General features: G+C 39.8%; 2 protein-coding genes across 16 annotated transcripts in view; one reads left to right on the top strand and one right to left on the bottom strand.

The window, feature by feature from the left end:
• cfap36 (cilia and flagella associated protein 36) overlaps nucleotides 1–765 on the bottom strand; it is a 49,681-nt gene extending 48,916 nt beyond the window's left edge. The window contains exons 1-2 of one of the 3 annotated variants that reach the window (XM_078404872.1): nucleotides 605–765; nucleotides 266–330 (exon numbers count right to left, since the gene is read on the bottom strand). In XM_078404872.1, the coding sequence (XP_078260998.1) occupies nucleotides 266–330; nucleotides 605–698 (159 nt within the window). In that variant the 5' untranslated portion in view covers nucleotides 699–765. The remainder of the gene's footprint in view (nucleotides 1–265; nucleotides 331–604) is intronic. The other 2 variants (XM_078404870.1, XM_078404871.1) reach the window with 2 other exon arrangements.
• A 3,143-nt stretch (nucleotides 766–3,908) lies between these two features.
• LOC144596502 (girdin-like) overlaps nucleotides 3,909–21,376 on the top strand; it is a 129,685-nt gene continuing 112,217 nt past the window's right edge. For 12 of the 13 annotated variants that reach the window (XM_078404866.1, XM_078404861.1, XM_078404859.1 and 9 more), the window contains exons 1-4: nucleotides 3,909–4,615; nucleotides 4,726–4,826; nucleotides 14,808–14,916; nucleotides 19,203–19,272. In XM_078404866.1, the coding sequence (XP_078260992.1) occupies nucleotides 4,556–4,615; nucleotides 4,726–4,826; nucleotides 14,808–14,916; nucleotides 19,203–19,272 (340 nt within the window). In that variant the 5' untranslated portion in view covers nucleotides 3,909–4,555. Of the gene's footprint in view, nucleotides 4,616–4,725; nucleotides 4,827–14,807; nucleotides 14,917–19,202; nucleotides 19,273–21,376 lie in introns of those variants that run through there. The other variant, XM_078404851.1, reaches the window with a different exon arrangement.

Here is a 21,376-nt window from a genome sequence, read left to right as displayed (position 1 = left end):
CTCAAGAACAAGATGAGGGGTGAACATTTTAAAGAATCAAAGAAAATAAAACAACAAAAAAGACAAAATAAACTTGGAAAAAAATATACGAAAGAATTAGTGAAAATTATCTTTTGTTTACCATCAGTACGCAAGTCATCTTTATTACTGCAGCATCATGTGTCTGCACCAATGCATTAAACAGATCAAATATTTTTTCAATGTAAATGACATCAAATATTCTAACGAGTGACAGAATTAGATTTTGTTAGCCAAAATAACTCACCAAATTCTTGTAATCATGATGGATTTCCGTATAAGATAACTTGTTTTCTTCTTCATCGTCAAAAACTGAAATAGAAAGAAATAAGCATTGACACATTCGTGTCTAATAAACACTGCATTTACATCCTTCAACCATATCGCTCCGGCATCTGCAGCCTATTTTCAGGAGTCAGCAAACAGGTGAGGTTACAATAAAAGAGCGATAAAATGGGTATATTAATACCGAGTCACATAAGTGTTGTCAAATCACAGAAGGCCTAAAATTCTGTTGCATGACCAATCTCTGAGAATTCAGGCAAAACATAAACGGAACGGGATAAATATCAAATTGACCGTTTACCTGCACAATTCTGTTCGATAAAATCAGTCACTGGAATAATCCAACACGGACTGCTGAGGAACCCAGCAATCCCTTCCACAACCCACTCTTCCATTTTCCCCCCCCGGAGCTGAGCGAAAAGCGACTCAGCTCGCCACCAGGACGCCAAGGTTCCCGGATGAAAGCTGCTCCAAATATGTTTCCTTGACAACCAACGAGCTGAGCAAGAAGAGGACTAACAGCTTGGCCTTTCAAGCCCAAAAAAGGACATGCGTCATGACACGTCTATGCCAAGTTTAAAAAAAAAAGGCAAGTTCGTTCTTCCGTGCAATGCATCTTCAGCATTCCGCCGAATAATCGACAGGAAAAGTTGTCACAATGCCATTTATGACAGGCTGCTCAAGCGCACAGTTTTCTCTTACCGTTCAACCAGCTCTAAATCTGAAGGCCAATTCTGTGCCTGATACAGCTTTTTACCCAAAAATAATGTATCTAATTTAAAATGTGGGGTACGTAGCCATCAGATAGAAATACCAACTACTCATTTTTTTTTAAAAGGAGGACGTTGAGGCATTTTAGCACGTTTTAATGCAAGCTTATTTTAAAATAGTTCCAATGCATTCTGGCTTGCTTCCTCTTTCTGCTATCTGTATACTTGATATTCAAAGTAAGGTCAAGTGCATCTGTCCATCTGCTAGTTGACCTATGTTGCCTTCATTTCAGGGAAATTGTGGTGATCACCCAAGTTCGCTATAATTGACTCCAACTTGTGTGCATCAATCCCCAACGTCAGATGCACAAGTGAAGCCTCAAATTCTAGAAATTCTCTGCATATATTTCAGGCTCTTTTGCAGTTGATGACAAATACCCAGGTTCCAGTGTGCTTGGAATGAACTCCAGGTAACTGCCAGCCAAAGACTCACTTCCAAAAGCGCAAATGTGCCTTTGGCTTGCATGACCTGGAGTTAATTCCATAAACACAGGAGAGCTAATAATTTTCATAAATTGCCAAACTAGAGAATTCCTAGATCTCAATGGCTCCTGGTCAAACCACAGATTTACTTTAAAGTTCTTGTCCTTATTTTTAAATTTCAACATAGCTTTTGCCCTGATCTTTGCAATTTTCTACAAAAAAAGAAATAAGGACGATCTTTACGCCAGCACCACTTTTCTACATTAATTCATTATTCCTTGATATTCTTAGTCTTAAAATCGATTAATCCCTTATTTCCTTAGTATTCAGAAATTTATCAATCCCTAATTCTTATTTTTCATCATCTCTGATTGTAATCATCCCACCATAACTTCCTTCAAGTATCTGAAATTCTCTGCTGCTTTTTTCTCCGTTTAAAAGCTCCTTGAGGCCCACCTTTTGATCATGATGTGAATCAATGTTGATATTTTTTGATAATGCCACAATGGATGGGTTTGTGATATTCTTTGCAATTTAATATTATTGTTATTATTTTCAATTTTTACTCTAAAATAAATGTTGTTTTCCCACACAGTTGCTGGACTAGGATATTTTGGAACACTGAATAGATCACAGAATTTGGAGTCATCTGCTGTCATGCTGTATCAAATCATAAACCACTTTTTCTGTGTTTGAACTTCAACATATTTGGTTTTAAAAACCTAAAATAGTATTCACTTGCTCACTTCAAATATAATATACATCTTATTAAAATTCTTACACTTACATGCACTCCTTCTCGCTCAATTGTAGTCCATATCTACATGGTTAATTAATCATTCTTAAGAATATCCACATTCTTAACCAGCATCTACATTTCTTTATTTCTACTTCTTAATAATTTTGCATTTGCACAAATCATTGAAATCCAAGTTTGGAGATGTTACTTCTAAAAGGGCAGGCAATGTGATGGTTTTTCTCTCTCTTTTTAGAATAATCATGAATTTATTTCACATTGTCAGTTTTATGATTAGAATTAATCTATGGATATGCATTGTTGAAAACGTGTTAACTTTTCCAGTCATTCTGTTCAATAGCTGAACTCTGTTTTAGTGGAAAAATTCTCTCACATAAATTCAATTTTAGCTATATTCTGGGTCATTTCCACATCTCAATAGCATTCAATAGGATAGTTGGGGGTCACTGTATCAAAACTGAGAGTGTCGAGGAGAGACAGTATAAAGAGGTAAGGGGAAGAGGGATCAGGGAAGAGCTGGCTGGCAGTGGTTGGAAATAGGTGAGGAGGGGGATGATATGGAGGGAACCGTGGCAGAGGGGAAAGGGTAGACAAAGGTAGAGACAGAGGCTGAAGGTGATAAAGTGGAGGCAACGTAAGCAAATTTTCAATGTCATTAGCACAGATAATATTTACATCTAGAAATCTTAAATGTGATCTTATTTTTCAATACATTTTATTTTTTTAAGGCCAAGCTTGGTCTATTATTTTAAAAAGTAGGATGGGACAGAAGCAGATAATGAATCGTGTCCATTCGCATTCTGACAAAATACTTTAAAATCATGAAATGTTTAGATGAAGCAAATAAAGAAGAATGGTTCCAGTAGCTGAAAATTCCAGTAGCCCATTAATTTGAGAGCTCGAATTAGAGAAATCTGTTATAAATGCTTGGTGTTCTGAAAGCTCGTTTTGATCGAGTGGTGGGTTCATATTCAAAAATAAATTGGGCGAATACTTGGGAAAAAAATAATGCTTGGACAGGACGAAAGAGCGGAGGTGGCACTGGCTGGTGTACTCGTTAAATGATTCGGCGCAGGCTCGATGAATCGAATTGCTTTAGTTAGGACTGAAGTATCTCCGACCCAATGCACCATTGTTCGTACCTATATGCATTACAGTGCGCATATGTTCTATATTACTAGAAGTGATCGTTATAGCAGTGATTCGCCTTCTTTTCCTGCAAATGCCTATTCTGATAGAAATGCTTAGCATTTCCGTTGCAGCAGAAAGGGAAAGGTAGCGATACTTTTCCATCTTATGCCATATCTTCCTTAGCGTTTGACCCCTCTACCGCGCCATTACTAATCGGGGTGACGAAATTATCTCAGCTTACCTGATCAGGATTAATGAAAAAATGGTGAAATAAAACATTTATTATCTGCATTTGGATGTTTATTCACATAAGTGCTCTTAAAATTTACATGGGAGGTTTCTCTGGTGTCACTGTTGATCCTTGCTTTGTTTCTGTGGCTTTCATTATGTTCGACCTACATTACTTATACGGCGTTATATGTTCCCAACAAATCATAATTTCAGTCATTGTACATTGCCTCGGTTTCTGGCGTTAAGAAATGTCCGGTCTTCACGGGTCTTTTTTCTCTGCGGTTCTCCTGCAGAGCCAGTTGACGGAATGATACATCTTGGGAGGGGTGAGGCGGATGGATTTCGTGCCTCGGGACCGAGCGACCGTTGACTGGGAGAGAGAGAGAGCAGGGTTGTGACACGGCTCAGCGAGTGCGGGCTGGCGGCCGTTAGTCGGATCGTGCTGGAGTTCAGGGCAGCCGAGGAGAGGCGATCGAAATACCGTTAGAGATGCTGTCGTCTGTGTACTAAACATCACCCCTTCCTCTTAATTATACTCTGCCAAAGTATAGGCCGATTGATGAACGCCGGATTATTTTTTTTGTGTGTGTCAAGTAAATAAGTTGGATGTTCAAATCCATTATTTGTGTTTAAATTGGCCAAAAGAGAACCCAAACGACCGGAGACTGGCGGCTTTCTGCTGAAATCTGTTCCTGCTGCGGGAAGAAGGCGATTTTCTTGAAGGGATGTAGACGCATTAACGTGTAAAAAAAATGGATTTGGTGTAGTTTCGGTGCATTGTACACGACCAAGATTCAAACGAGCCGTTTAAACCGATGATTATGAAATTAGCTTTCGCCTCCACATAGGATGCTGAAAATCGGAATAAGAGGACAGAAAACAGCAGTGGATTTTACACCTTAAAAGAAACCCTGGATTTTTTTTTTGTTATTGGTTGAAAATGGAGAACGATTGTACCACGCTTGTTGAGCAGTTTTTGGCTGATCCTTTAGTAACTTGGGTAGGTATTTTTAAATTTTGCACATTTAATTCACCATTTATAATTAAGGATCCTATTTTGAACCGTTTAAATGTTTATTTTCGATATTTTCAATCCTTGTTTCTTTATAGGTAAAGACTTTCGGGGCGTTAGCTCCGGCAAATGGAGGAGCACTTCTGGAATACATGGAGTTGGCTGACGGCATCTTTCTCAGTAACATAATGGTTCAAATGTAAGTATACGGATGCATTTTGAAAATTCAATTTGATTATATTTCCTTATTGTATATTAAAGTCCACAAGAAGATGAAAAGGTGATGATTCCAGAAAAATGAAATCCCTTTACAGTCGCCCTTTGATGCCCCTCGGCGAGACTGTTATTCCCTAGAGAATTCATTAGTCATCTTTTTAAGGAAAGTTATCCTCAAAGTATCAGGGAATCATTGGGTACATTTATACTGTAGTTTCCACGCTCCACTTCTTCCCCTGTGCAGTGCTGTGATTTCTTAAGGCAATTAATGTTAACTAGGTAAATTTAGATTAAGCTGATGCAGCATTTTTCCCCGCAATTAACAATTCGATAATGCATAAGCATTATTTTATGATGCTGGATTTTCTTTTGGTACTGCAGTCAGCATACAATCAATATTTTGGCTGTTTTCTAGTATTTGTTGCCTTTTTATGTTTTAAGGATTGGCATTCTTGTAGCAAGCCTTTGTATAATGTAATTAAACATAAAGTGAATAATTTGTGTAAGTCTTACCATATTGTATTTGTTTTCGATATATCATGTTTGTAATATCTAAAATGCTTGATTTTTGGGCATTGTGTTTCTCTTAATTGTTTGATTTTGTACAATTTCATTGATAAAAATACCTTCATGCAGTGATGACCAATTGACTTAAGTCCTCAATGTCAATGTGCTTGGAGCCAATTGCACTATAAATTCTAACACTACTATAGAAATTAATCATTTTTGCTAAGATGTGAAGATTGACTGCAAGTTTTTTTAAATTGAGGAGTATAAAGACCAAATGGGAAAGGTGATTTTGAAATATGCAATTTAACAAGAAGAAAAATATTGTGACTGATGATATGTTTATATTCTGTTGTGCCACTTTATCAACATTATTAACTTGTTTCATTGTTTACATCTTAAGGTGAAATAGTTTTAGGATTACAATTACATGCTACTTGTTATGAAATGGTTAGTAGACACAGAATGCTAGATGCTGGAATCTTGCAGTGCAATGTACTTGAGTAACTCAGCAGGCCATCAGCTTGGTAGGAAGGTTCAGAGGGGAGAGAGAGATGTTTCACGTTGATTATCTTTCATCAGCCTGAAATGTTTAGAGGTATTTTTATTGCAGATTTCCAACATTGGTCATGATATAGTACTTATGAAAATATCTTATAAGAAATTAACAAGAAATGAATCGAGAAGCTCATGATTAGCAAAAGCTCAGGATACTTGGATGATAAATTTTAAAGAAAATAAAAAATATCAGATTTTTATCTTCTGGCTGTAGTTGGATTTGGCAAACATATTGGATTCAATTATTTGTTGATCAAGAGCTTTGTCGGCAATTTTTGATGGGATTAATAAATATAAAAGTAAATATTTGGATGGTATATTTTGTCATGTTATTCAGTATATATTGTTTTGGTAATGACCAAATTATTGACACTCGATGCAACAATAGGTGATTAGAGTTCATTCTTTTGGATTGTATATTTCCAGTTTCCATTTATTTAATTGAAAATGAAGCATATCAACCCCCCCCCCTCTCGGTATCCTCTTTGTGAATGGATGGTTCCTAATCTTAAAATATGATTGAGGACTTAAGGCCAAGATTACTTGTCCAAAGGGACATGAGGGAATGCTGTGCACTCTGTTTTACAGAGCATGACTTGCCCTCAACTGTCCAGACTTGCATATCCAGCACGTCTTTATCAGCAGGTCTCAATCCATCACGTCGGCTGGATGGTGTCATCAAGAAACCAGAGAAGGTGGCGTTGACTGTCTCATGATAACATCCTGGTGGTGCTCTAATGTGGTAGTCTTGTCCGACTCCTGCTCTCTCCATGTGAAACACGTAGCAGTGAAGTGCCATTTGTTCTACCTCTCGAGGGAACTTGCCTCCATCATCATAATTGTTGTCCACATCCTGCTCCAGGCTGACATTTGGCTAGCATTTGAGGAACTGTGTGCCATGCTCAATAAAAAACCATAGCGGCATACCTGGATGCCTTCTCCCTCTTTGCTGGGGTCTTCAAGCTAGCCTCGTTGAAGAAGATACTTCCAAACTATTATTAGCCCATCACCTACATCATCAGAGGATAATACCCTTGACCAGTGCTACTCCACAATCAGAGACAGCTATAGCTCCATCTCTCATCAACACTTTGGCCAATGGCAGAAGATCCTTCCAGAGGGTGAATCCTCGGAAAGCATCCATCCCTGATGGTGTACCTGGCCACGTTCTCAAAACCTGCATGGACTAACTGGCTTTCCATTCAGTGGCATCCACAATGTCTTCTTTGTTTAATTCTCCTGTCATAGATGGATTCATCATCCGTGTCTCCTCTGTGTCCCATGGTTCTGCTCTCGCTCCCCCACCTCCCAGACGGAACAAGGGTAGAGTTCCACTGCTCCTCGCCTTTAATCATGTTAGCCTTCGCATCCAACGCATCATCCTTCGACTATTCTGTCACCTCTAAAGTGATCCCACCACCAGTCATCTTCCCATTTCCGCCATCCGCAGAAATTGCTCCCTCCACAGCTCCTTGGTTATGTCATGTGAAAGGAGCAGAAATAGGACATTTGGCCCATCAAGTCTACTCTGCCATTCAATCATGGCTGATCTATTGTTTCCTCCTAACCCCATTCTTCAAGAACCTGATTGGTGTAAGAAAGTAGCTGTTTCTGAACGTGGTGGAGTGAGACTTCCAGCTTTTGCACCTTTTGCCCAATAGTAGTGGCGAGATGATGGCAAGGGCCAGATGGTGAGGATCCTTGATGATAGATGCTGCCTTCTTGAGATAGTGCCTCTTGTAGATGCTTTCTCTGGCGGGGAGGGTGGTGTCCATGATGAACTGGGCTGAGCCCACCACTATGTGCAGCCTCTTACATTCCTTTACATTAGAATTGCTGTACCAGGCCATGATACAGTTACTTGGGATATTTTTTACAGTGCATCTATAGTGAAAATAGAGGTGCTAGCATGCCTTCATGGTTACATCTATGCGTAATGCCCAGGATAGGTCACACCTGGGTCAGGCAGTTATTCATTGACTATAGCTCAATGTTCAACACCTTCATCCCTTCCAAACATATTGCCAATCTTGGGGAAATTGTGCCTCTGCCCCTCCCTATGCAACTAGATTCTCTAGTTCCTCATTGGCAGATCTCAATCAGGACGGATTGGCAACAACACCTCCTCGCTGACGAAAACACGGGCCCCTCAGTTGCCTGCTCAGTCCCCTGCTCTACTCTCCCTATACCCATGACTCTAGCCGAACATGGCTCCAATGCCATCTTTAAATTTATTGACAAAGCCACTCGATACAAATAATGATGAGTTTGAGTACTGGAGGGAAATCAACAATCTGGTTGAGTGGTCCCAGAACATATACTTTGCTCTCACACTAGCTAGACCAAGGAGCTGATTGTTGATTTCAGATAGGGAAAACCAAGGGATCATGCACCTGTCTTCCTTGGCGGGATGTCAATAGCCTCGAGTTCCTGGGCGTGTACATGTCTGATCTACCTTGGGCCCAGCTCCTTGATGTAATGATAGAGAAAGCTCGTTCATTCAGAAGTTTGAAGAGATTTGGCATGTGGTCTAACTTCTACAGGAGGATGGTGGAGAATGTACTGACTGGTTGCATCATGGTCTGGTTTGGTAATTTGAATGCTCAAGAACGAAGGAGGGTGCAAGAGTGATGTTGCCCAGCATCATGTGTACTGACCTCACTTTTGAAGAGATCACTGCACTGCAACAAGAAGGCAGCTAATATCAAAGACCCACACCAACTTGTCCACATTATTTTCTCTCTGCTACCGTAAGGAAGAAGGTACAGTAGCTTGAGACCTGTTACCTCCTGAACCAAGAACAGCTTCTTCCCTCAAACCATCAAAATCTTGAACAACGCTTCACAACCTTGTGTCGGCATCAAACCACTAATGACTTTCACTACTTTGTTTTTTTTGTACCATCATGGTCTGATTTACTTAGAATAAATGATAAAATATTAGACATTGTTGTTGCATCTGTAATGCTGCAACAAGTAAGACTTTTATTGTTCCAGTTCAGATCTGGCGCACAGGATAAATAAACGCACTCAATGTTCTCTCTTGCATTCATTTAGCTAAATCAAAAATAAAATAAGTTAAGCTTTAGGTATTAATATCCCAAAATAGTTGGAAGAATGTTGAGATTTTGTTGGCAAACTCTAGCAGTACCAGCATTTGAATTATTATTTTTCTTTTGTCTCAATATTTTAAAAATATTTCTGCCCTACCGTGTAACTTTTGCTTCTTTGTCACCATGGATTAATTGGTGGTTCCTTTTTCTTGGATGGGGAGTCCAACCTAAATTGTAGCAACCTAAGTATAAAACGCTGACAATCCTCTGCAAAGATGTAATGCATCATTATTTATTAATGTAATATATTTCCAAACTCAATATTTGGTCTTATGGTCTCATAAAATGTAACCCATTGGTCTCTTCCTATACCTCGAGTGTGAATGTAATGGCATTCTTCAGAAAATGTTAAGATGTTCTCACTAGCATTGTGTTCTCAACCAGTTGATGAGCTGATTACTTGTTCAGTTCCTAAGATAGATACAAAGTGCTGGAGCAACTCAGCATTTCTGGAAAAAGGGTGGGTGGCGATTCTTCTTCAGACCTGACCTGAAACGTCACCATCCTTTTTTTCCAGAGAAGCTGCCTGATCTGCTGATTTACTCTAGCACTTTGCATCTATTTTTGGTACAAACCCGCTTCTGCAGTTCTTGGTTTCGACTTGTTCAATTCCTGTTAGTTTTTTTTTTTACAGGGTCTTTCACATTAAATTTAACTGCATTACATTGCTGAATTTAAAACTCCACTGTATTTTCCAGATTTCCACTCTCCAAATCTGATGTCCCAACATTTTAAGTTGCACGATATAATAAATCAGTTTTATTTTTGTACACAGCATCACATAATTTTTCGATCACACTTATGCACATATTTGTTTCATTTCCATGTAATGGCAATGCTGAGCAGTAGCTTTTAGCTAATCTGAAAAATGTATGCTATTTAATATTGTCTGGTTTGCTTTTCCATTTTTGAAGTTGGTATATGCTTACCAGTCTTAAAATTTGATTAAAAGTTTCAAATTGTTGTTAATTCCGACAACTTCCATTTGTAATTATAAATACTTCAGTGCTGGATTCTGTAATGTAATGCATTAAAACAAAATTTGGCTCTGGTTTTTGAAACACTAATGTTTCAAATCCAGATATCAACAGATGGCCAGATATTATTGTCAGATTGGTGTCTGGATTTAAACTATATGCTTGTGCTCCCATTATGTTATCAAATTTCAAATTCGACGGATTTTTATCAGTGTGACAGTGATTCCTTTATTTATTTATCTATTTATTTATTTGTCCCGCCCCCCTGACATAAGTCTGAAGAAGAGTCTCGACCCAAAATGTCACCCATTCCTTCTCTCCTGAGATGCTGCCTGACCTGCTGAGTTACTCCAGCATTTTGTGAAATAAATACCTTCGATTTGTACCAGCATCTGCAGTTATTTTCTTACACTACCTTTATTTATGGTAGTCCTTTGAAGTGAGATTAATCATAATATTTTTTGTACTGTTCATCGGCCAACAAATTCTACTTTAGCTAATGAATTCTACATTTTGCTGGAGAGGGATTGATTTGCTGGTTTCTTCCAGTTCAGATGAAATTGATGTCAGTTGTCATAAGTAGGTTACTCAAATGCAAATAGCTGAAGGTCATTCCCTGCACTGTGCTGCCTATTAACTTCTTTACAGAACTGGCCTATTTCGCCAGGCTACTTGTCAGTGAAGCATTCTAAATTCCTGGTTTACAAAGAAATCCATTCATCTGTAGTATGATTTTTGGCTTGGAAAAGATTCAGACACTGAAAATTAAGTTAGCCTTTGGCATCGTGAAAATATAAAGCTTAAAAATGATTTGCCTTCCAAATCTCAAATAATTAGTGAAAATATTATGAAATAATAATTTATATTTTAAAAGAAGCATTAATATAGGTCCAGCACCATTTTCCGGCAACTGATGGTCCAGTGCCTCCTTTAATCTGGACAAAATTATGAGAGCACGCTTGAAATCACACCAAGAAGTTCCCTGGAAAATGTGCCTATCTCCACTTCTGCAGCCAATCGACCGGTCGACCTTATCCCCTGCGGCCGGGGCTGTGGAAGACCGGCCCGGACAAAGCTGTTCCCATAACCGACTTCCAAGGCCGATTTTGCGGGCTGATATCTTGGCCCACAGGCGCCCAAAGTGGAATATTTCGGTACTATTTGACTCCTCTCTGAGGCCCGCACGAACAGCCCTAACGCATTTTCAGCAGATCTGGCAAATCTGGGGTCGGCCCAGTAATCCTGCTGGGAAAGTTACGCCTTGGCTCCAGGGGTGGCTGCCGATCTGACCCTCATCGGGACTTGGGAGGGCAACAGATATCTCGAGGTGCTGGAACCAAGGGTGCCAGAAAATCATTGGTGAACCTATAGTGAAAGAGTCCTTGCACGTAAGGTCAAAGGGCGTGACTTATGGAGTCACTCAAACGTTCTGGGGGGCAAGCAAGCTTCCGGCATACACACGCAACACGTACGTCCCGCTCAGTTACTCCAGCATTTATTCTACCTTCGATTTAAACCAGCATCTGCACTTCTTTCCTGCACATTTTGTCCATTCCACTGCAAAATCTCATCAAGGCAAGTCTACTTTGAAGACGTTCTCCTCTCTCCGGCGAGAGAGGAGGAGAATGCATCGATTTAGCAACAGGCTGTGCCCGGAAATTGATTGCAGAGAAGGATGAATGAGATGACTGTGTGTTACAAGCCGGCTTTATATCAGTCCAGCAGTGCCACACTGACAACACTGAATGCTTGTGTAGGGAGGAACTGCAGATGCTGGCTTCAACCGAAGATGAGACACAAAAAGCTGGAGTAACTCAGCAGGTCAGGCATCTGAAACGCTGAACACTTACTGTACAGCGAGCCTTCAGAGTTCATTAGAGCTCCTCCTCGCTTACATCCCCACACCCCAGCTCTGTCGAGTGCCGTGGGTCACCAGGTGTCAGGTTTACACTGCTTTTCTCATCACAATGATTTATCTCGTACTTTATCGGCACCGCGGTCGTCACATAGGAAACGGCGCCATTGGAAACAGAGACGCGAGTGAGCAGATAGCTTAACTTCCATGCAAAAACAAATGACTGTCTTTGCAGTACAAGACGTGGAACATTTTGGTTCCTGTTCAAAATACCTCGGGTTTACCGTCCCTCTGGGTTGCCAATGCCCTTCCAGAGCTGATACACTACAGCGACTGGGCTGAGACGTCAGAAGGAGCCCAGCCAATACATGCTACGACTCTGGATGGATGCCCCACTTAATGTCCACAACCCATCAAAGCCTTAATTACATGGCGTGTCCTGGAGCAAGAGGGCCAGGTCCAGAGTCTGTCTGACCTCTTCCCTCTCGTGTCTTGCCATCTTTGAATTTACAGGGAATTGGAAGCTTAGAACATGTTGTCCTTCACAATGTGCAGGGAGGAACTGCACATGCTGGTGTAAATCGAAGATAGGCACAAAAAGCTGGAGTAACTCAGCGGGACAGGCAGCATCTCTGCAGAGAAGGAATGGGTGACGCCTCGGGTGAAGAAGGATCTGGACCTGAAATGTCACCCATTCCCTCTCTCCAGAGATGCCGCCTGTCCTGCCGAGTTAATCCAGCATTTTGTATCCAACTTGTCCTCCACAGCGTCACTTCAAGGGGAAGCGGCTTCCAAACTGCGATGTCAACCATTGTATTGTAATGAGTGGAGAGCTGATCTGCCATCCGTAGCCAGAGAGGTTTCACTCCATGCACTGGTATTGGCCACAGACACAAGTCAAGGCACATTTATGACACGCAGGGAAACAACATTTAAGCAGCCTGATGTGATTAAGCACTGTATTAATGTGGTGCCATTTATAAAGATTCTTGGTTGGGACTGAGGTGTTGCAAGTTTACTGGTGATTTTGGCTTCAGATGCTCTGGCAGAATTCTAGCAAAATTCTGGCGAAAAACTGCGATAATTCAACGGCTGCTGGGGCCGAAGACCACAGTGCTTGCCTGCAGTACACAGCTTGCCCCTCAGAAGGCGTTGTGTGGCAACAGTACGGGTCAGGCGTCGTGACCTCACCTGCCGTGCAAGGGCTCTTTTCGGCCTTCCCCGGGTTATGAATGTCTGACTAATGGATGCCCCTAAATATAAATTAATTACCATTACATTTAAATATCCAGCTTATGTGCATAAATTTGTTTCTCCAAATGTGTTTCCTCCTCCACTTTTAGTAATTGTTCTATCAGTCATATAACTTTTGCCTTAGATAATGATACTGTAGAGTTATGCTTTTATGTATTTTCCAACTTTTTGACAAAAGGGGGCTTATGTAATGTTTCCATCACATTCTTCTTTAAAATAAATTGCTTCTTTTAAAAACAATTCTCAATGAAATAAATATGCCATGTAAAATAAAGAGGCCGAGATGGATCCGAGGTCTTTTCCAAAAATGGGCGGCCGGGCGGGGAGGTCTCCCGGGACCGTGGGCGTGCGAGGGGGGACAGGGAAGGGGAGAGGGTGGCACTCACCTCGGCCCCATGGCGCTAGAGCGTGCCGTGTACCCAAAGCCCCCCAACTCGCCCATTCTTTAAAATAAATTGCTTTAAAAAAAAAATTAAGTGAATCTCAAGGAAATAAAGATCCTATGTAAAATAAAGAGGTCGAGTGGGATGTTGTAGCCAATTAATGAACTTCACGTGGGGGTGAATGGCAGGAGCAAATCAGGTCTTGCCGGCCAGCAATCGGAGCGGGGGGCATCAGCACTCCCCCATGTGGGAACCGGACCAATCGGGCGTCGAGCGGGAGGTCAGAGCCAATCAATGGACCCCACGTGGGGGTGAACGGCAGGAGCAAATCAGGACGCGCTGGCGCTCTCCCCACGTCAGACCCGGACCAATTGGGCGTCGAGCGTGTGGTCGGAGCTGAACACAAAATGGCAACCCTACCCCAACTGCGCACGTGCCGGAGCTGAAAACAACATGGCAACCCTCCCCCAACTGCGGATGCGCCAGAGCTGAACACAAAATGGCAACCCTCCCCCAACTGATCCGGAGAACATCTGTGGGGCCCAAAGCTCTCCTGCATTGGTGTAGCACCATCCCCTCCCCGACTCCCCTCCCCCCCCCACTCACCCACTCCATCCCCCCTCAAACCCCCTTTTGACCCCCTCCACCCCCCCCTTACTCATCATTCCCCCCTTACCCCCCCTCCAGTCAGGGGCTCTCCAGCACCTCACCCACTCCATCCCCCTCGCCCCGTTAAAGTTCTCATTGGTTAAAGTCAGGCCCCTTCCTCATTGGCCAGCACTCGTGCGGGTCCTATTGTGACATTGCACGGCCATCTTAGGTAAGTATCAGATCAATGGGCCCCAACTGCGTAGGCGCGAACGTCAAACGTGGACCCGTTGGGTTTCGATTGTGACGTCATCGGCTGACGGGAACGGCAGGTGGAAAAGGTATTTTTAAAGTTTAAAAAAGTGATTATTAATGTTTAAAAAGTGAAAAATTAAAAATATAAGAACCATTTGAAAATTTATTTATTTTTTACTCGACGACGCCGTCAATTGAACCGGGCGCTCGAGGAGACGGATGGGAAGGATCAGTCGAAGGGTTGGACGACCATCTCCGTCTTGCTCGGAATCTCCAGCTTTTTGTGTCTAAAGTTTAAACCAGCATCTGCAGTTCCTGCTTCCACATAGAGTAATGGGAGATTGATTAACTTTTTTGTAATTTACTTGTAAATGATTTAACTTCCAACAGCATTCTTGAGATTCTTTCAGAATTAGAGCGTTGTGACTTCTAAATACAATATTTAATTTTAGTGTTTCTGCTGCTTGTCTTTCAGCAATCCTAAATCAACAAATACAAGACTGAACAAGAAAATAAACAATGATATCTCACTAAGAATCCAAAATTTATCCAGTTTGGTGCAAAATATTAAATTGTATTATCAGGTAAGTGATCGGATCAGAAATCTGTTGTTTTTAATTTGTGGTTAATTCTTAAGTTAATTTTATATCTTTGTTTCATTTTTATAACCTTGAATGAATACGACGTGTTTGGAGCTACTGTTGTCCTGATGACATGTCACAAAGTTCTTCCTTACTCCGTCTTGTCATTGTTCGTGATCACAGTGTTGGCATCTTCAAATTTATAAGTGGAGTTAGTGCAGAATTTGGCCATACAGCCATGTATAGTAAGGGACTGGGAACGCATCCCTGCGGGACATTGGTGTTGAGAATTATTATAGAGGAGGTGTTGTCACCTATCCTCACTGATTGTGATCTACGAGTCAGAAAGTCAAGGATCCAGTGGCAGACGGGGTTGATATCTCCTAGGTCCAGGATCTTGGTTATGGGTTTGGATGGGATTATGGTGTTGAAGGTGGAGCTAACATAGATTGGGACATCAGCGTATACAATTTACAAGATACATAGCAGGAACCCACAATAGCTATTTTGATAGCACAAAATCCAGTGGTCAAAGATGACAAAAACATCAAAAGCAAGAATGCCATTCAATTTCCCTTCAGGTCTTGCACTTGGTAATGTTGTTTCTTCTTCAATGTTCGAACAAGATCCTATAAACTACCTTTCTCATAGCATTGTGGCAGTCTTTCATTGCACAGACCCTGAAGCTCAGTCATCAACAAAGTAATTTAGCCATGTGCAATAACTGATGGTGAAATCCACAGGTCTTGATACATAAAATATGATATGCAGTAGTTGTTCTGCCTTGGTGAGCCATCAAACTGTCAATGTAGGTCCTTGACCTAAGTTGGATGCACTACTAACCTATATGTGGAATAGCAAATTCCTTTTCAGTATTTTATGTACCACTGTGGACTGCGAGTTCCAATATTCCAATAAAGCTGCAGAAGTGCGCAGCACAATTTTGGTGTATGAAAATCAGGAGTTTGGTCCTCTGATGTTGAAAATGGAGAAATGACAAAGATGAATATAAAGGACTTGCCTATCTTCAACGTTATACCAAATTTAAATCTGATATTTATGATTCATTGCTTTTCTTGCAGCTGTTTCTAAATCTCAGAAGGTGGCATTTTAGCTGACTATTTATATGCTTTATTTTCTTTGTCGAATGATGCTGGCAACCTGATTTTAAATGAACAATGGCATTTCTATTAGATTGAAACTGTTGCAAAGGAAATGAGTGGGGAGAAGTTCCTAGGACTAGTGATAATTAGACAGTGGAAATTAAGGGGTGGAAGAGGTTGTTGAATAATATTGACAGGTATATAATTTACTGAGGAATAAACAAAAGTAGAATCAGCTAAGTGAGAAGATGAAGCATTATTTGTATGAATTTAACTTCCTGCACAACAATAGTAAAATAGAACCAGAAATTCAGAATATTTTTTCCGTCTGCATGAAAATGGAATTCAGAATATTTCACACACTTTTAAATACAATCGTCTTTTTATTTATTTCTCAAGAAAATGTGACTGTTTAGTGATAGTAATAATATTTTAATGTTTGGCATTTCCCTTAGTCTACTCATGGACAACACTGAGATGCATTTTTACTTAAATTTTGGGTCTTAAAGTTAGTGGTATTGTGAGTTCGCATTGGATTAAAAATCAATTATAGACAGGATCAACTATATTCAGAATAAATGAGGTGAATGTTTATTTTGCTGACAATATTGAGGAATTAAATTAATTGGGAAATCTAAGTTCATAATATGCATGATGTGCAACAGTGTTTTTTAAATTATTATTATTATTCAGAAAACCATTAAGATATGTTTGTCCCTGCCCTTGGAAATTGGGCCTGCAGGAACCAAATAGGTAGACCAAAAGCTCAAATATTCCTTATTGGTTTCCTCTTTGTTTGCTTTCTTAACGGCATATTTCATTAAAACTGACAGTGTTTTAATTTGTCAACTTGCCACCTTACATGTTGAAGGTTGGAAATTAAATCGGAATGGCTTATTTGTTGATGAGGGATTCGATTCCACCTGACCCTATTTATTTTTCACAAGGCCAAGAGTTTACTTCAACAAGGGGTTCAACAGAGTTAACCAGGAATAAATGTGGTATTCCTGGTATTCCAGGAATAAATGTGGTATTTATGTTACCTCAACCAATATTGTTTCATGATGTTACTCAGCAATATTGTTTCATGATGTTATGGTCAACCTAAACTGACAAATAGCTGTCAGTTAAAAGATATATTTTAGGTGTTTTTAAATTAGTTTCATAATGCATATTGAGCATATAAGCTGAAATTTATTATAGATTATTGGTTACTGGGTACATTTGTTTTAATAATAAATTTCATGCACTAATGTTAAGCATTTTTTCTTTATTGTTGATATCAAGATATGAACATGTTCTGAAACTCTCAAAAAATTCTAATCTTGTAGGACCAATAGGTATAAATGTATATCTATGTTATTTGTTCACAAGACTCCTTAATTCAGTTTTTATTTATCAACAGTTGGTTGCTATTCAATAATTAATGCTAAAATGTGGATCGGAGTGTGTTGTACTAAATTTATAATAATCAATAAGTGGTGTAACCATGTATGAGAAGTGTATAAAACTTAGTATGAATCAGGACATGTTGGAATATGACTTGGTATAAGAGTTTTACGTCAAAATTTCTGAAATAATTTAAAGGAAGGAATTTGATGGTGCAGATCAGGTATGCATATCGAGTAAAGAAATTTTTAAAAACTGATATTAGTTATGTCTTTGAACCTACACAGATTTATGGAGATTTTAAATAACTATCCCTTGTGTGCTGTAAGTACAAATTGTGAAGAAGGGACCCTCAAATCATGTTGTTTAATTTGTTTTCAGCATAAGCTGCCACATTTTATGGAATCTAAAGATGGTCATAAGAAATATTGGGAAAATGTCTCGTGTGTCTGTAAATTAGTAGGTTTTATGGGGCTCTTTTTTTTTACCGCATATTAGCAATGTAATTTTATTTAATCAGAGTGTTGCTTGTATAAATTTACGTTCAAATTTGTAATAATAATATTCAGATTATTGTCTAGCGGCCGTTAAACCCAAATATGTAGCTCTAAGTTAAAGATAATGAGAACAGACCTTCAGTATAATAGATATTTTTTTGAAATTGCCATAAAGCTTAACAAATAAATTTCACATAAAAATTATTGTAACAAGAACAGGAGTACGGTATACGTTTCTTTGCTTCTCAAGCTTATCCTTGCATTCAGTATGATAACAGCAGACCTACCCTGTAATCCCGGTCTCATCTCCTGCACCTTTTCCACAGATGCATCACTAAAAGAGCACAACTTTTGGTTAAATACATTATAACTATTTGGGTGGCATTTTAAAACTGATATTAGTAATTGATGCTGATGGCTGACATGACAATCATGCTTTATGTGCATTTATATACCTTTTGAAGTTGTGTCACTGTTGCAGAGAAGCACAGAGCCCAATTTGATCACATTGAGACTTCCCTCAGAAGAGCAACAAGATGACAGATTGGATAATCATTGGTAGTTGCTGTTCAGTAAAAGCTGTTCAGAAAACTGGGAATCAAAAGATAACGAGGTATTTTATGCCTCTACATATGGGTTTGGTTCAATGCCTCATCCAGAAGTAAATAAACTACTATAATATTTTAGTTTGGATTTTATAATATTTAATATTCCTTCAGGCTTCTCTACTCTAGATCGCGCCACATTATCACGCTGATCAATCATGATTCAATATGCCACGTGATAATGCAGTATGGTGATTTTTCAATTGGCTTTCATTAGTTTCTGCAAAATCTGCGCCTTGTTTATTTTTCCACGTGTAGGTTATTTAATGGTGCCAATCACCAGATCACAATATTTTTTGCAGTTTAATAGTGGAACATATATTTTCACTCACAGTCACATATTTTCTGATGGACAATTATGTTTTTAATTTTGAGATTGTAATTATTTAGCAAGGCTTGTCTGTTTAAAATAAATTCATAGAGTTGTATAAAATATCTATATTTTTGCAATTTAATTAAAATGGTAATCTTTATAGCTGTCTTCTGTTTAAGTGCTCTACCCGTTATTTAGTATTTTTGTCATACAGTCCCAATTGAGTTTTCTTTAATTGCTGTTTAAAATATCAAACGTTTTTGAATATTGACTTTGGAGAAAGAAAGAATGGTATAATTCAGGGGATTCCTAAGAATTTGTTTTTTATTGTATTTCAATTTACTTACTATATAAATCGATTAACACTTATTGAAATCTGCAGGAGACACTACAGCAGCTAATTATGATGTCTCTTCCAAATGTCCTTGTCCTGGGCCGCACTCCTCTCTCAGGTGGGTTATTTAATTAAACATTTGAATAATAATGACTTTATTTTAAACTGATTTTTTGAAATAGTAAATTTCATTTTTCAGAAAGGTACTTCATCCTATTGGATTTCTGGCAGGAAGCCAATATTTTAGTTATAGATATGAGGAACGTGCTGCAATAGGTTGCCAAAATGATTATCAATCAAATCTTTGTTTTAGTGAACAATTTCACTCAGCTTGACTCTGTCAATCACGTTAAATCTGACTGAACTATTAATATTCTTCTTGCAGAAAAATATCCTTAATTAGTTTAGTTTAGAGATAAAGCACGGAACCAGACCCTTTGGCCCACCGAGTCTGCACCGACCAGCGATCCCCGCACATTAACACTAACCTACACATACTGGGGCCAATTTACATTTATACCAAGCCAATTAACCTACTAACCTGAACATCTTTGGAGCGTGGGAGGAAACCGAAGATCTCGGAGAAAACTCGTGCGGTCACAGGGAGAACGGACAAGCTCCATACAGACAGCACCTGTAGCCAGGATTGAACCCGGGTCTCCGGCGCTGTAAGTGCTGTAAGGCAGCAACTCTAATGCTGCTCTACCGCCACAGAATTATCCCAATAATCTATTTCCTTCTGTTGAGTCTCATGCTGGTTACAGATTTGCAAAGCACAACTGCAACCTCAGTGAATTCCAATGGCATTTAGTTAAGTTTATTATTGTCAAGTGTACTGAGGTACAGTGAAAAGCTTTTTGTTGCCTGCTATCCAGTCAAAGAGAAGACTATTCATGATTGCAATCTAGCCGTCCACAGTGTATAGCAGGTACAGATTAAAGGGTAGAACATATAGCACAGAATAAAGTCCGATTAAAGATAGTTCACAGGTCTCTAATGATGTAGATGGGAGGTCAGGACTGTACTCTAGCTGGTGCGAGGACTGGTCAGTTGCCTGATAATAGCTGGGAAGAAACTGTCCCCGAATCTGGAGGTATGATTTTTCAAACTTCTTTACCTCTTGCCCGGGGGAGGGGGAGAAGGAGTGACCAGGGTGAGACTGGTCCTTGATTATGCTGATGGCCTGAAGTGTAGATGAAGTCAATGGAAGGGAGGCTGGTTTGCTTGATGGTTTGGGCTACGTCCACAATTCTGCATTATCTTGCAGTCTTGTATGGAACTATTCCCAAACCATGCTGTAATGCATCCCGATAAAATGCTTTCTGTGGCCATCTATGGAAGTTCTGATGGTTGTTGGGTACATACCGAACTTCCCCAAGGCCTCTAAGGAAGTAGAAGCATTAGTGTGCTTTCTTGGCTATAGCTTCAATGTGGCTGGTCCAGGATAAAGTACTGATGGTATTTATTCCTAAGAACTTGAAGCTTTTAACCATCTCTAGTTCAGCACCATCAATGTATATCGGGTTGTATGAACTTGTTCGCTTCATGAAGTCAATCACAATCTAATTTGTCTTGCTGACATTCAGGGAGTGTTTGTTATCTTGGTACCAGGTTACAAGGTTCTCAATCTCCTTCCTGTACTCATCATATATTGATATCCAACTCACTTCAGGTAATGTCGTCAGTTGTAAAATGAATTGGATTGGTATTTGGCCACATAGTCATGGTCAGGAGTATAGTGGGGGCTGAGAAGACATCTTTGTGGGGTACCAATATTGAGGATTGTCAGAGAGGGCAATATGTCCCCTATTCTCACTGATTGTGGTCTGTTGGTCACAAAGTCGAGGATTCAGTTGCAGAGAGGAATGCCGACTCCAAGTTCCACGAGTTTGGAGATTAGCTTGGTTGGGATAATAGCATTGAAAACAGAGCTGTAATCTATGAGTAGGAGTCCAATGTAGGTCTCCTTCTTATCCAGGTGTTCCAAGGATGAGCTTAGAGTCAGGGAGATAGCATCAGCTGTGGATCTGGTGTCAAGTCAAGTCAAGTCAATTTTATTTGTATAGCACATTTAAAAACAACTCACGTTGACCAAAGTGCTGTACATCAGTTCAGGTATTAAGAACGAACATACAATGGCACACAAACATAACAGCACATACATAAACAAGTCACAGCGCCCCCTCAGAGGGCCTCAAATGCTAGGGAGTAGAAATAGGTTT

This window comes from Rhinoraja longicauda, chromosome 9 (genome assembly GCF_053455715.1).
Source record: "Rhinoraja longicauda isolate Sanriku21f chromosome 9, sRhiLon1.1, whole genome shotgun sequence".
Taxonomy (NCBI): domain Eukaryota; kingdom Metazoa; phylum Chordata; class Chondrichthyes; order Rajiformes; family Arhynchobatidae; genus Rhinoraja; species Rhinoraja longicauda.
Note: the sequence above shows the minus strand (reverse complement) of the source record. Positions and strands in the feature narration are given on the sequence as shown.